The sequence below is a fragment of the Fistularia commersonii genome, chromosome 11, assembly GCF_037954325.1.
Source record: "Fistularia commersonii isolate RoL2024-O1a breed Wild chromosome 11, RoL_Fcom_v1.0, whole genome shotgun sequence".
Taxonomy (NCBI): Eukaryota; Metazoa; Chordata; class Actinopteri; order Syngnathiformes; family Fistulariidae; genus Fistularia; species Fistularia commersonii.
In genome coordinates, this window is record NC_141294.1 from 16286680 (window position 1) to 16302954 (window position 16275).

General features: G+C 50.3%; 1 protein-coding gene across 3 annotated transcripts in view; it reads right to left on the bottom strand.

The window, feature by feature from the left end:
• Window positions 1-16275, bottom strand: part of galnt1 (UDP-N-acetyl-alpha-D-galactosamine:polypeptide N-acetylgalactosaminyltransferase 1) — a 50993-nt gene that overhangs the window by 7544 nt on the left and 27174 nt on the right. For 2 of the 3 annotated variants that reach the window (XM_086155364.1, XM_086155366.1), the window contains exons 3-8: window positions 10577-10716; window positions 10305-10473; window positions 5144-5310; window positions 4386-4513; window positions 4163-4242; window positions 3632-3802 (exon numbers count right to left, since the gene is read on the bottom strand). In XM_086155364.1, coding sequence (XP_086011490.1) covers window positions 3632-3802; window positions 4163-4242; window positions 4386-4513; window positions 5144-5310; window positions 10305-10473; window positions 10577-10715 — 854 coding nt within the window. In that variant the 5' untranslated portion in view covers window position 10716. Of the gene's footprint in view, window positions 1-3631; window positions 3803-4162; window positions 4243-4385; window positions 4514-5143; window positions 5311-10304; window positions 10474-10576; window positions 10717-12613; window positions 12670-16275 lie in introns of those variants that run through there. The other variant, XM_086155367.1, reaches the window with a different exon arrangement.

Genomic DNA, 16275 nt, shown 5'->3' on the forward strand with positions numbered 1-16275 from the left:
TATTTTGTGGCTTCTGAAATGTGTGTGACAGCTGCAGCTTTTAAAACTGCTATAATTTCATGTAGTGCAAGTGTGTGTGTGTGTGTGTACGATCACAACAATTCACTTGTGGTTTTGTTGGTGTTTTCTCCATGTGCTGGTCAGATGTAGCATAGTAGCATGTTGATGCCCTGATGTGCAGCAGCAGCTGTGTGCTGATAGCTATTCTGCTACACCAGTGTGTGCGTGTGTGTGTGTGTGTGTGTGTGTGTGTGTGTGTGTGTGTGTGTGTGTGTGTTATGGTCCTCTTTATTAGCAGTAATGTCCTTGTCCCGCCCCATAATCTCCCCGTAAGCGCTGAGCCATTCCTCAAAGAGCACGCCGCTGATGTGGGCGGAGCTTGTGCATGTGGGGCCCCGGGGGCCCCGGGAGCAGCGGTAGAATGTGGACAGACTTCCATTCATCACCTCTGCTGGCATTTTAAGAAGGACGACATTTTGGCGCTTATTCTTCAACCCCCCCCCCGGCTTCGGAGCCGGAGAGATCTGGATTTACTGCCGGTCAACTCTGATTGGTTGCAGAAAAAGTTGAATATCAGCTGGCTGTTCTCAGCAAATTTCCCTACAATCCATTATAAGTTTTATCAAAAGTTTTAATTAATCGCTGATCTTTAACCTCCTGTTGCAGCCAATCAGAGCTGACATACAGCGAGGGGCGTTTTTTTTTTTTTTTTTGTTTGTACCCTGGATGGTTCAATCACATCTATATGGAGGATTCAACGGACGCGTTGACTGTTTTGTTCCGTCGGAAGCAGATGAAGCACCCGGAGAAGCCGTGATCCTCCAAACAACTCATCCTAACAGCTCGCCAAAGACACGTTTGTCTCCTGCCTGCCGCAGAAAGCGGAGATCCCGAAGGGCCGCCGGCACCGCGCCGGATGAACGAGCGATTGTCCCGACTTGTTTTGCTCAAAATAGCGGTTAGCCGTGTGTCCGCTGACTTGGAGTTTATCTAAAAAAAAAAAAAGAGGCAGCGCTCGGTAAATACCCCGCATTCACAGACGTCTCCCAGCTCCGGCGGTCGGCTGGCAAGGCTTCTCGCCGGAGGTGTTTCTATCTGTCGACGCGGCGCTGCCAAGCTGGCGGCCGCGCCGGCACGCCGGGTTTATTCCCCGAGGAACGCCGTCATTTTTCACTTTCGGCTCGGTAAAATATTTCCTCTCGCCGCTCGGAGGCTTTGTGTGTAATTTAGAGGGCGCTTTTATTTCGGGTTTCGGATCGAGAGAAGAAACGAGGACACGCACCTGGCTTGGCGCTGACGGATTCTCGGGCGGCGCCGAGGGGAAATGGCACCGTACAAAATGGAATAGCGTTGTTTTTAATACTTATACGATGACACGTCAGACAACTTATATGCTTAACAGAAATGCAATCATTTTTTTTTTAAACTTTTTAAGCCTATTTATTTTTCAATTTTTGTGTGCAAGGCACTGCTCGCGTGCGCAAAATCGCTCGGCGAATGAAGGATTTGAGGGGGCGGGGCTTATCTGTATCATCATTTGTAGCAATATTAATCGGGCGTTGCTATACATTTACATTACATTTACATTACATGTGAGCTTTTCCATTTTAAGGTTTACATATGGCCAACACCTTTGGCGTTTCGCGGTTAAGTCGGCTGCCAAGAAAGTCTTGTTCCATCATTCTGACGAAACAACTCTGCGGTGGGAAGGCGGTGGCTAGCGGAGCCGACCAATACGTGCTGTTGTGCAACGGTTGCACGCCGTGTTGGATTGTGCTGCATTCACTGTTGTTTTTTGGAAACTTTGTCATTAGGTCTTTTTTAATTATTTTTTTCTGTTTTTACTGTCCAGTGTTTCGATATCCGACATTGCGATTGTACCACTGTGTTAGCGTAGGTGCTTATGTACGGAAGATTGTGCGATGTCGCGGTGTAGGAACAGGATTTCGCTATAAATGGGAGTTTCAAAACAATGATGTGTTTTTGCGGCGCCCCCTAGAGGCTACAGTGCTGTTAGCATGCTGTTAGCGGCGGTAGAAACAATCCTAAATGTCATTAAAAACGATGAAGTAAGCAAAAACAAGGGCTGCGTTTGGGCTTCCGTGCGCTACGTCCCGTCAGACAGAAATTTGGTGATTGTGGTGCGTTTTTGCCGTGCGGGTAGAAGCAAAAAAAACAAAAAAAAAACAGAGATGCTGCAAACAGGAGGGCACAATGGGCCGGGTGTGCGTTTAACCTTGAATCCCGGCATCGGCGCCGAGAGACGAGCGGGGGGGAGGGGAAGGGGAGGAGATTAGGGAGGAAACACAGAGAGCTCCTCGCTTTGTTTCCAAATGAGGAGGTGAGAGAAGGTCTTATATAAACGTCTGGAGTTCAGCTCCAGGTGAAGGCCTGCTGCATTCCCTCCCTCCCTCCCTCCCTCCGAGCTTCCTCCTCTTACCTGCAGTCGGCTAAACAGCGGAAACGGGATAAATCCTCGCCGCCGAGCGTCAGCGGCACGCCGGCTCACGGGTCAAAGGTGACGGCGGCGGCGGGGAAATGGCGGGGGAACAACTGCCTTCACTTTGAGTCCTTTTACAGGAGGTAATCTATTACTGTCGCCCAGGTTAAAGCAATCCGAGTGGTCATCGGAAAGATGGATGAAAAAATACCGCAAATACAGGAAAACCCAGACTTAGAAGTGGAACTGGTTGTGGGACTCAGTCGCCTTGTATATCAAACTAAATTTCCCCCATTTAAATGAAGGGAAATGCTATCAATGGGTTTTGTTACGTGTAGCTTAAAAAAAATGAAAAATACATAATTCAAGAGATTGCATAGAAATAATGTGGTTTTATTAAGTGTATTTACATTAGGTGGGGACAAAAATGGAGGTTGGGGGCGTTTTTCATTTGTTTTCTTAACTTACTGGCTCCACCCTTAATGCTACAATGTGTTGCTAAATGTAACGTGCACACTTTGCTACACTTTCTAAACTCCATTTATGGACAAAGTGAATTCGCTCCTCTTTTTAAAACCATCAAACCGGCCCCGACCGGCTTTGGACGACTCTTACAACGCCGCCCGCCGCACCGAATCCCTACGAATCCACCACCAGATTTTACCGACAAGTATTTCTCCATCTCTTCCCGGACAAGTCGGCGACACACACACACACACACACACCTCGCTCGTGTTTTCCATGATGTGTCAAACACTCCTCCCGCTGATCCTAACTCCCATTTCTCGGAAAACTCCTGAGCCGACGCACCCGTAAGTCAGGGTTCCGCTGTATTGACGCTGCCTCTCGTGGCCGAGAACACACTTGGATGCGGTACTTCCTGTTTTGAGTTTTTACCTTCCACCTCCATGTGTTTTTGTCAGATGTTCCCTCACCAGCGCCCCGCTGCCGCTGCCCAGACGCCGCTTAGACTTGTAAACAAGCACGAGTCCATCAGCTACGGGTATTTTCGTATTGTTTGCTTTTAATGCTTGAAAAGTCGCGTCTTCTCTGCGTGGATGACGGTGTTTACGTCTCTCCCAGAGGGACAAAGTTACTTTTTTTCCGTTTGTTGATTTTGCTTTCTGCGTGAAATGAATTTCCGTTTGTCTGCGCTGACATCGGCACAACTTCAAGGCGAAGGTCACCCACCTGACGGGAAGCGTGCGATCTCCCTTGCGGCGGTCCATCTCCCGCTGAGGGACCGGGTACCAGCGGAAGTTCAGCTTCCAGTTGAAGCCGCCGTACGTCATGTCCGACCCGGCCATGTATTCGAAGGTGTCGTCGCTGATCACGTCGATGATGGGGCACACCACCGTCCTCCTGTAACCCGACACACACACACACACACACACACACACATCAACGGAGGCACATCTATCTCCTTCCGTCGTGAGCAGCCATCAATCAGGGCTAAGTGCTCTTCTATGGGGTGACGAGCCGCCACACACACCTGGCTGTAGCTCACCTTCCATTCAACTCGACTTTTATATGTGTGTGTGTGTGTGTGTGTGTGTGTGTGTGTGTGCGCGCGTGTGTGTGTGTGCATGCCCAGTGTGCCTGCTAACAGCAGCAGAGCTATCCAACATAGAAGACACATAGAAACCGATAGCATCCTGAAATATCTGTGTGTGTGTGTGTGTGTGTGTGTGTGTGTGTGTGTGTGTGTGCACGAGTACTTACTTGTCTTGCTTGATGCGAGCCAGCAGGGGCTCTAGCCACCCCGTCGTACATTCACAATGAGCATCCAGAAAGGTTATGACCTAGAAACGGGAGGAGAGAAAAAAAAAGAAAAGAAAATCAGACGAGTCCCGGTGCAGTACACACACCGTATGCAGAGCAGGTACAAGGCAGTGTGTGTGTGTCTGTGTGTGTGTGTGTGTGTGTGCGTGCAAGCAAAACACACCTGGCCTGTGGAGATGGATGCTCCCTTGAGGCGAGCTCGTATGAGGCCGGACCTCTGCTCCATCCTCACCACCCTGACAGGGACCTCCAGCCTCCTGACATATTGTTCCAAGGGGCGCTTCAGGAAATCTAACACACACACACACACACACACACACACACACACACACACACACACACACACACACACACACACACACACACACACACAATAGAAACATAAACCCACATAAAAAGCAGACACCGGAGTGCAGAAGCTGGATTACAGGCTATTTCCTCCTTCCTGCTTATTGTTGCAACACAGATGAAAAGGAAAATGTGTGTGTGTTTGTGTGTGTGTGTGTGTGTGTGTGCGCACGGGAATTACTTCTGCACCCAAGATCTGCACCATCAAACCAGTGGGATGAGATGGTGCTATGGAGAGGCGATCGGGGGGGCGGAGGGGGAGGTGGGCTGGATTGAGGGTAATAACAGAGTGTAATCCCTGCGGCTGGCGAATTAAAGACCTAATCTCCCCCAAACAGGGATTAGAGCATTGCACACGGTAGAGTGGCACACACAGCCCGTGTGTGCTGACTCTTATAGGACGGCAACACACACACACACACACACACATACATACACACATACACACACACGGCTGTGAAATTATACAGTAGCTCTGCAAAATAGGCTAAGCCTCAAACAACGGACGGACAATCATGTCCACTGGAAGACTGGTGTGTGTGTGTGTGTGTGTTTGTGTGTGTGTGTTCCCACCTCTCTCGCTGGCATCGTCCACCAGCACGATCTCCTCCAGCAGTGTGTGCGGGGAGCGGTCGATGACGGAGTGGACGGTCCTCAGCAGAGTGCTCCAGGCCTCGTTGTGAAACACGATGACCACGCTGGTGCGAGGGAGGTTGTCGGGGTAGAGCTTGTTCTTGCACCTGCAGACGGACAGGTGGGAGAGCCAATCAGAACTCTGCGTGGAGATGCCTGCGGATCTCTAACCCTAACCACCCCAGGTGTGATTAACTAACGGCAAAACCAACCAGCACCTGGGAATCACAACATTCATTTGTTATCTGTACTGGGTCAGGGGGGAGCCTTTGCCTGCTGTGATTGGACGAGAGGCGGGGTTCCCCCTGGACCAACCAATCACAGGGACACATATAGAAACGTTCAACTAATTATTTACTCGTCAACCCGAGGGGGTGAGGGAGAGGGGAAGGAGCAAATGACAGACTTTTTAGCCACGCGAGCTAGTCATTAGCATGCTAAGCTAAGCCTAACGCGGTGTTTTAGCACCGGGAACGCGAGCAGGTCCAGCAGAGCTGCTGCACAGGTCGCCAAAATAAAAATAAAACGCTCACTTGTGCTTGAGGACTTCATGCTAGCCTCCCCCCGCTGCTGCCGGAGGCTTTTTTGAGCATTGGAAGTTGCTGCTTTTCAACTACTCACATACCTCAAAGGAATTAGCATTGCATGCTAACAAGAAAAAACACTAATTAGAGTGAGATGGACTCTGAACTAGGGGGGGATCAAAACATCATGGTGTGTGTTTGTGCACATGTGTGTGTGTGTGTTCCTCTCCCTCCTCCCGTGTGAGCTTCATACCAATCACACAGGAGTAACGAATCAATTATTAACATAATCATTTGCAGGGCGGATGTGTGATTGTGGGCGTGCGGAGCCCCGCCGTGCGCGGGGAGCTTGTTGATTCCATGCGGCGGCGAAACACACATCATCGTCCTCGCGGATCAATTGGCTCAATGGCGACGTCGCCCCCTAACAAGCAGCTGCCGACAGCTCAGCTTACTTCCTGGACGCGCTAACACACACACACACACACTCCGTGGGTGCAGACGGGCTAGCCGCCGCTGCCGCCGCCGCAGCCGCGCGTGCATGGAGGCGTGGAGAAACCTTCTCAACGGAGGGCTGAAAATAAAGACCTCACATTAGCGGCATGCGAAATGGCCTGTCGCTGTGACGGCCTTAATGAATAATTGAACGCCTGATGACTTATTAGCGAGGAGAACGACTGAGCTGCGGCTCCGATCTCGCTCGGCTAACGGCGGCGGTTGCGAACCTTCATTCTGCGTTTAAAATACCACCTGATATTTGGATCGAAAGACGTCTTCGCCTAATTTTGTACGTGAGGGTGGTGGCTCACTCATTCACTCACTCACATACACACAGGTGCGGCCTGTTAGCGCATAGCGTTAGCATCACAAGACGGTGAGCGCTCTGCAGGTACAGGATCTGCAAAAATCATTGCGTGGGGATCCTCCATCCACCGTCCAGGCGTCTGAACGAGAGGGTGAATGTTACAGGTAATGGATGGATGAAAGGAACCCGCTCACATCATCGGTTTTGTTCAACACAGAAGAAGATTTTCAGAAAATATAATCATCTTAATCTCCTGTGTGTGTCAGACGACAAGTCAATTCCGGTTAGATGCTCATTTCCTGAATGAGGTTCAGCTGAATGGACGCACTAATCCTTTCATTAATTATCCTGCCAGTGGAAAATTAACAAATCATTTTCTGACACACACACACACCCTTGAAAATAGTGGGGAAAAACATCAGCATCACCGATGACAGCAAACATTGTTACCCTCCAATAAAAACACGATGATATCACTTCTGCTGGACGCCAGCCGTCAGCATTGCGGGGCGGGGCGGGCACACATCTGGCGCCCAAACTAGGTCAAAAACGCCGCCGCCCGTGACACTGCCCGCACACACACACACACACACACACACACACACACGCACGCGCTGGCGCTCTGATGCTGATGGATCAGTCCGTTTTTCTAATATTTTTGTAATCACGGACAAATCCCGCGGACTCGCCGTTCATCCCCGACACTTCCTGGCATCGGGGATTTTAAATCTTACGTAACAAAAAGGACACGGTGTGTATTCTCACGGAGGGAACGTGATCGGTTTTCCTCCTCCCTCCTTCCTGAACGTCTACACCTCCGTCACCCGACCCCCCCGCAACACTGCTGACTGTAAGAACATGAGAGCGATGGCAGGAGAGGAGCTCAGGAATACACACCCCCTGCAGCAGCCTCACGTTAAGCATGTTAACTAACCCTGATTCCCACTGTGTGTGTGTGTGTGTGTGCGGATCTTGATAAAGATGCAAGATGAATGGCTTTTTTTTTTCCCCAGCTGTTTTTGCACGCACAAACTCAGAAAACCCCCGCGACCGATGAGGGGAAGCGGGACCCCGACGTGTTTTTCCGGAAATTGTCCGAAGGTGTCACGTGACGTGAATTTTTTCTTTTTTCTTTTTTTTTTTTTTAAAAAGAAAACATGGCTGACCGGTGAGCGGCGTTGTGTTTAAACGTTCGGGGCGGCGGAGCGACATCTGGCAGCGGGGAGGGAGTGTAATGAGTTGCAGGTTGTTGTCGACTCAGGGTGGGTGGACAGATTCGCTCTTGGAACATCTCACACACTCTCACTCACACACACACACACACTGCCTGAAAACACTGCGCAGCCTCAGCTCATACTGGGCCGTGATGAATTCATTCAAAGGTCCCCCCCCCACCCCATCCTTAGCTCACTCTTAAACACACACGGAAATAATCACAAATATAAACGCTGCCTGCGTACACGCACACCCACACACACACACACATATACCCACGGTCCTTGGATATTGACTCTGTCTTATCTCCTAATTGGAAAAGCAGATAGACGGAGGGGAGGCTGAGTGAAAACACACCTAGTAATCAACCCCTCGCTCAAAGACTAAAACCCATTTCACGGATCAACGTCTTCTTTCTTTCCCGTCCCGTGTTCGCCCTCCCGTCCGTCAGTCTGCCGCTCGCTATTTCTGGCTTCCCGGGGAAAAAAAAAAAAAAAGACACGTCTCCCGCTCTTTTTAAAAAGAAAAGAGAAAAGTGGGCCAAAAGGCGGTCGGGACGCCGGCGGCTTTGCACTTCAACTCACCTTGGCGGGGATGCTAAGGACGTAAATATTCACCCAATTGGACGTTGTGAAGGAGGACGGCGCGTGAAAACAAAGCGGCAGAAAATAGCCGGCATATATAAAATGCTGTGTGTGTGTGTGTGTGTGTGTGTGTGGGTCAAGGCGCTTCGTCCTCAAGGTCTGGTGAAATTGCATCATTACTTTCCTTAATGTGATTTATTCGCCGCTCCGAGGGGACAGTGAGGGTTTATTCATGTGAACCTGCGGACTATTAGCCGCCGGGTGTGTGTGTGTGTGTGTGTGTGTGTGTGAAGTGGCGGGGCGAGCATGGCAGGATTACTTGGGGGTTGTGTTTTGGTTGGCTTGGCGCTCACTCTGGAGGTCACGTGGACGCGGCGGCCGCGTCTGTCCGTTCGCCGTCCGTGTGTTTTTGTTTCGCGACGCCTAAAGTTGTCAACAAAACGGCGTTCTAGTCGGCAGCCATCGGAGGGGAAACCGCGGCGGCTCTCATGAGTCAGACGGGCCTCGGGGATGTTTTTTTCTTTTTGGTTTGAAAATAGAAGAGAAAATCACACGTCTGCCATCGGAGGCTTGTTCCTGCGGTTAATGCAGCGGCGGTCATTAAGCTATCCGGGCCGCATAACCCGATGACACGACGCCTTCGGGGACCTCGTTCCGACTCCGGCGCCGCTCACTCGGCGTGCTCGCCATTTCCCGAGTGTATTTGCCATGATTGTGCAAGCTTATCGCGCCAGCTTTGCACGAAATGCGGCGACCGGCTAATAGCGAGCTAATGCTACTAGCTGATGAAGACCAAGCACCTTCCATCATCTTTCCTCTGTAAGGCGGGTTTTCTGCAGTGACAAACACACAATTACGGTGTGGACTGGACATAAGAACACACTTGGAGTGTCATCGCCTGCCACCAACCCCCAGGTGGGAAAGTTGCCGGGAAACAAGCTCAGGGCTCCCGCTGTTTCTGCATAACGGTGAGCAGATACTAGTGGCATAATCGTCTAATAGTTCTTAAAAGTGCATAATATGCAGCTCGGTGGTTACATTTCAATTCCTCACTTTTCTTCTAACCTTTTCTTTCCATAACATTTTCCCTGCATTTGACTTTTTGCTTTATTTTACTGCCTGATGGGCTTTCACGATGACCGCCCGCACACACACACACACACACACACACACACAAACACAAACACACGGGTTTAGTAACCCCAGCCAGCTACCGTCTGTTTATTTCTGCACCACTTAAAGTATTTGTGTAGAGCATAGCTTATTATCTGTATATTTGTACTTGAAAATGACGTGCAGAGCTCCTGTCTATGGTCTACTCCGTTTCATGCACATATCCATGTGTAAACTGTAATTTCCAGACTAAAAAAAACGCTACTTTTTTCCACACGCTTTGACCACTGCGGCTAAAACAACAATTCGACTAATTTATGGATTTTTTTTGTGCTTAACGAGCTTCATGCTGCTAAAGCATTTAGCTTCGTCACGTTGGACCGATGAATAACCAAAATGTTTCAATGCAGATTTGTTACAACGTGGAAACCTGCAGCCTATATATGTACACATATATTTATTTTGTTATTTTCAGCCGGTGCGGCTTTTATTCAGGTGCGCTTGATAGTCTAGAAATTACGGTAATATGCCCCTGGTATCCCATCTGTAAATCCCTGTCTACATACTGTTCACTGATCTATCATACCTGCACCTGCTGCTTTCTTAGCACTTCTTAGATCCTAAACTGATGTAATGACAATAAAGTTGAATCTAACCTAAATAAAGTTGTTTCACTAACAAGCTTTGTTAATGCAATGAGATCATTTCAGTAACTTTTCGGTGTTTTTTTTTAAATGTGTGTGACTCCTGTCGCTGTGTGCAAATACAGACGGACGAAGGGTTTGAATCAGTATTTAACACTTTCACCTTGGCAGGTTTCCGCCGCGCACACATTTCCGTAAAAGCACGTGGCCTCTCACCCTTCCAGCCGGACGTCGGGCAGCGAGCGGTTGAGCGCGATCATCTCGGAGGCCATGAGGTTGAACTGGTTGATCTTGAACATCTCCTTCATCTTCTCCTGGCTCTCCTTGGGGATGACCACCGGCTTGCCGCCTTCCCCCGGCCCGTCCCGCGGCCGGGCCAGGGTGTCTGCGCCGGACACACACACACACACACACACAACCTTGAGTGTATGTGTGTGTTTGTGTGTGTGCGTGTGTGTGTGGGAGAGAAAGAGAGATCACACACTCACCATCCCGACCGGGCAATCCTCTCTCCTTCTTGTCGTCGCACTTGTTGCACTCGCTGAAGTAGAGCAGGATGAACATGTCCAGCATCACCCAGACCAGGGAGGTGGCCAGGACCACCTTGCAGTAGGCGAACCTCCTCATCCTGCCGGAGAGAAGAAGTGGAGAAGCATCAAGGCTCTGCTGGAGGTCAGCTCTCAGCTCAACCATCACCCAGTTAAGTGGGTGATGGTCGCCGGCCTATAACGTCAACCCCAGAAAGATCTCCCTGCACCCCCGGAGGTCCTTCCACCTGCCAGTCTCTCCTCTTATCTTCTCATTTCAAACTCTATAATAATTCCTTTTTTTTGTGCTTTATCTCCACTTTTGTGATCCTCCTCTCCACGTCAAGTCTGTCCGTTACGTAGACACGACACGTGGACTTTCTCCAGCCTTGTTGTGAAATGCTTAGGAAAGGGAAAAATAAAGGTCCTAGAACCTTCTCAGGAACCAGGACCCATGGCCCGCAGCTCCTAGAACCATCTCAGCTCCAGGTTCCATGCAGGTTCTTACTACACTTCCATGGGGCCATAACCAGATACTTCTCGCGGCCATTTTTAAAAGCTCTCCTGGTCTCCTCACATGTTTTCTTGAAACAAAATGGACAGGAGCCGTGAGAAATGGAGCGACCAAGACGTCGTAGCTCTTCTGTCCTGCTTTGCCTTGGAGGGGTCTCGCGGAGGAACATCTACAGTTCGGACCGGCGGTGTTAGCTCATGGCTAACAGTGCAGGGAGAAGATAAAAACACTTCAACCGTCTGCTGGTCAGTTGTTATCACTCCGTGAAGGCTGTGGCGGCTTCCACCTCCGTGGCGTCCGTGTCGCGGTTGGTTCTGAGTGTGGAGCTGAAGGTGCACGTCCCACCGGGAATGCTAAGCTAAAACGTTCCACCGGAGGAAGCTACTTCCTGGAACGAATAGTGGACACTTCTGGTTCTTCCTCACAAAAAAAAGGCCCTCCATCGTCAGGGTGGAGCGGATGATGAGATCTTTTTCTCATTTCCGGCGTCTCGTTGAGTTACAATGAGGTTTTCTAACATCATATGAACGGTGTCTCCTCTTCCCCTCACATGATCAGGAGCTGGGCTATCTGCTCCTCCAGCAGGATCTGCAGCGTCAGCTGAATCTCTGCGATTCTCTAAGCGGGGCCTCCGCTGAGCCATGCGGGGCCGGCGGAAACTCCAGAGTAAGGAGAATCGAGCGGCGGCGGACGAGACAGTGATGAAGGAGCGCGTGCGAGAAAAAAGGGCGAGGACGACGAAGAAAAGCCGGCAGGAGAAAAGACGGAGAATCTTTCCCACGCAGAGAGATGGAGATGGAGAACATCTCACCCTCAGCTCCTACCAGCCAACATCTCCTCCTCCATCACCGCTCATCCGGTGCCGCAGGAATGTGGAACGTTCACAATCAGTGGAAACATGAGGATTCGCTCTCACTGCTTCCTGTGTCCTGGACCGGAGGCCCTCAGTAGATCCTATCACACACACACACACACACTCGGCTGCAAAATGTGTGTGTGTGTGAGTGCCAATACTGCTGGATTCTTCCCGAACGCCGTTCATCTGCTGAGTCTTATCTCTCAGCGCTGACGTCGGGACGGTGACTCAGAACCCCGCGGCCTCTCCTGCCCCGGCTCCCCCGCCGACCACCGCACTCTTTCGGCAGATGCTAATACACCGCACGTCGGCGCGAGGAGGACGCGGGAGAAAAACATCGAGATCTAAACATCCCCGAAAAAAATCCTCTGTTTCCAGAGGAAGCGAGGAGAGGAGAAAGCGACGCTCCGGTCCGGAAACGCTGGCGGTTCCCGCGGTTTGTGAGTCACTGCGTGGGGCGTAAGGCTGTAAGCTAGCGGTGGAAAACTGGTTAAAAAACCTGGCTCGTGGTTCCGAGGGGGACAATTAAAACCCCGGTGAAGCGGCTCTTCTTCAGTGACGAATTCCGCCGAGCGTTATCTCTGCGTTTTTTTTTTTTTTTTTTCCCTCCGGCCGCAGGATGTTTTACCTTCTCTCTTGTTCGCCGCTGCGATAATTCACTGTGACGGATCCCCCGGTGACAACGGGGAAGATTACAAAGGGTTTCTGTGCTGCGGACAATAAAAAAAAACATTTTCTTTGTATAAATGTGCTGTCTTGAACAAGTGCTATATATAAAAAAATAAATAAGAAAAAAATTCACAAACTAATTCATTTTGATTAAGTAATTATGGAAAAACATAAATATGCATTGAGAATATTCGCGCATTTTTATTGTGGGAGGACGAGGTGAAATTTAAATATGAGTAACTTTCAGATGGAGGTTTAAACAAACGATGTTCTGCATGAGGGAAGGAGTTTGCGAATCACAAGACCTCCATCCTCTGTTAGCACCTCGACGCTAAAAGCGCAATTTGGTAATGTTAACTTTGCAAGAGCACGCAGCTTGACAGTGTTAGCTTTGAACCAGCAAACAGTTCAGTAACGTTAGCTTTGTACTTTCCAAAAGGTCAGTGAGGTTAGCGTTGTGCAAGTGTGTCAACTTTCTATGTGCACGCAGGTCTGCGATGTTAGCTTTGTACAAGCCTGCAGGTTGGTAATGTTTGTATGAGCTCGAAGGTTGCTAATGCTAGTTTTATAGGAGTGCGCAGGTTGGTAGTGTTAGCTTTGTAGGAGCGTGCATGTCGGTAGTGTTAGCCTTATACGAACACACACGTTGGTCACATTAGCTTTGTATGAGCACGCGGGTCGGTCCGAAGACAAACAAAGTCCGAATGAATTCAACAAATTAATTGGATTAATTTCTAATTACACCCGGTCCCACTCCTAGCATAAAGAGCCCAAATCCACGGATGAGCATTCATGCATAGAAAAGCTCAACCCTGCCGCTGCAGAGACGTGCTCTTCCCGACTGTCAACAAGTTTAAAAACCTGCTCTCAATTACGGCGCTTTGCCGCTATTAAAACCCTCGCCTTGGCTTCAGACCCGCGCGCGGCACCTGGGCGCGTTTTTATTAGCTCCCGTCCGATTGGACCCCATCCGCCTCCGTCGCCATCGCTCACGTTAACGGACACCATCACGTTCCCGGAGGGCAGAGGATAACCACGGCAGGATGGAACGGCGGGGCTAACAACATTAACCCGAGCGTTAGCTCTGACACCGACATCCAACCAAACATGAAGTGGTTAAAATACTCCTAGAGTCACTTTGCAAGGGGGGGAAAAAAAAAAAAAAAAGACATCTTCTGTATCAGCCATTCAACCCCTTTGTATACGTAACATACCAAATCCCCTGTGCTAAAGTGCAGTCACACACACACACACACACACACACACACACACACAAGGGCAGCGGTGAGAGGGGGGAGCTGTGACAGTAATTGCTTTTCTGTGGCAGGCAGTGAGAGACAGACACAACCACATTAAAATTCCTCTGCTCCCCTTTCCCTCTCTCCTCCGGCACCATCTCTCTTTGGCTGATTCTCTGCCTCCATGATCCCTCAGGTTGCAGCAGCACAGAAGGGAGGTGGTGGTGTTGGAAGGGGGGGGGGGTGAGAAAATTAATTTGGCCATGGCGATTTCTCCCATGCCACTGCGAGACAAAAAAGGTGTTTGTGCATCGCTAAGTTAGCTTAGCTGAGCGAGGAGGAAGAAGTGCAGAGTGGCGTTTGCTAAATTCCAGCAGACAGGATTCCGGCTCGGCGAAGTGCAGAGCGAACAGAAAAAAAATAGAAAAACAGGAAAACAAAAGTTGAGAACATCTGCCTCCTCTCTCGCAAAAACTCTCCTCTTGGACTTTTGCGCCGACGGAGCGGAGAGCGTTCCTGTCTCGTTCGCAGATGTTTCGAGGTGGAGCTGCGCGCCGATTGGATCGATTGACGATGCGATCGATGATCGATCCGCCCGCCGCGCTAATTTCAAACACATGCGAATCGCAACATCTGCCTTTACTTTACCAGGTTGCCGTGTGCTCTCACGGGACAAAATAACGCTTTTTAGCATCTGAACGCCTTTTACTGACGATTCCCGGGATTGAATCTGCGGAATTTGCGATTTTTGTGCGTTAACAAGAATGTAACGGCGCTAAACATGCTGCCGGCATCCATCGCGGCTCATGGATTAAGCAATCGTTCATTCATTCATTCATCTACACCACTTATCCTGCAGTCGTGGGTGTGAGGTTTCCCGGAGCCAATCCCGGCTGGGGTTGGACCAGAGGTGGGTTCACCCTGGACCAATCACAGAGCCACATACAGACACATCCGATTATTCACCTTCTTGGTCACCTGTCTGAGCAATGTGGGGTCTAAAGGTGAGGGGGCCGAGGCCGGAGGTCTAGAAGAAGACCAGAGAGGAGGTTTAAGGAGGAAGGAGAGGAAGTTAGTTGGTGTGAGGAGAAGGTGAGATGGAGGCAGATGATTGGACGTGGGCCCTGAAAGGAGCAGCCCAAAGGAGAAGAAGGGGATGGGTAGGAACTTCCACACCAAAAAAAAACAAAACACAACAAAGTTCCTTCACTGTGTCTCCTCACTGTTCGTACCTCTAGCTTTTTGGCATGTGGAGCTCTGAAGAAAACCAGATCTTCTTCCAGTTCTGACACATGCAGCTCCACTGACGGTTTGCTTTTACGTCACCACCGCCAGGAGGAGGCGGCGGAGGAGGAAAAACAAAAAAAAAAAAACAAAAAAAAAAAACACACAAGTGAATTCCCGCAAGGTGACTCGACACAGATCTTCCCGATTTCCTGTCAAGAAGATCCCGCCGAAGACAAGGAGAACCGCATCTCGAAAAGAAAAAAGGAGAAGCTTCCGGACTCCTCCTCCTCCGTGCAGGAACACCATCAAGTCGTCTCCACCTCCATCCCGTCTCGCACAGCTTTTCTGAGAACCTTCTAAATGCTAACATCCCCGGTCCGCTCTGCTCATTCCACTTCTAATCAGGCATGGCAGAGGACACCTCGGGTCTCCACTCAGTGCACGGCAGCCCCGGGGCCTCCTTCCCACTGTGTGTGTGTGTGTGTGTGTGTGTGTGTCGGTTCGGTTTATGCTAGGCGCTAGTCTGTTTGAAGTCTCTTTTAAAAAGAGCCGGGCCGTCTGTGACATTAAACAGAAACAGGATCTCGGTCTCCACCCACCGCGGCTACGCTCATCCATTTCCACGTCACGTTTCCTCCATCTTTCTTTTATATCTCCATCCAGTCCATCTCTCTCTCTCTCTCGCTGTCTGCCGCTTTCAAGCGCCGATGCCGTCATGACTCCCCTGCGAGCGTACGATTTCCTGCCCTGCAAACCGCCGGAAACGACCGTTACCGTGGCTCGGCGGGGAAAAAGAAGGGGGGGGGGGTCGTAAAAATTTTGTGCCGCGAAAGCGTGAAATAAAATACTTGTGGAAGTTCCTCACTGGCGGGAGGTGGAAAAGGCACGAGGGTCACCTAGGGTTTTCCACGACGGGACGGAGGACGCATCGCTGATTGAATAGAGCGGAAGAACAAGTCCGGGGAAGCGGGACCTGCGGGCTCTGGGGTCCCGATCCGGACCCGGATCCGGATGACCCACTTGGGGAAGGGAAGCGGGGCAAAGACGGGGGGAGTCGGCCTGGAGCTCCATTTTGCAAGATTAACAGTCCTTTTTATAAAATATGTACCGTTGGGAGAAGAAGAGGGGGGGGGGGGGGTCCGCTGCAAGGACTGGG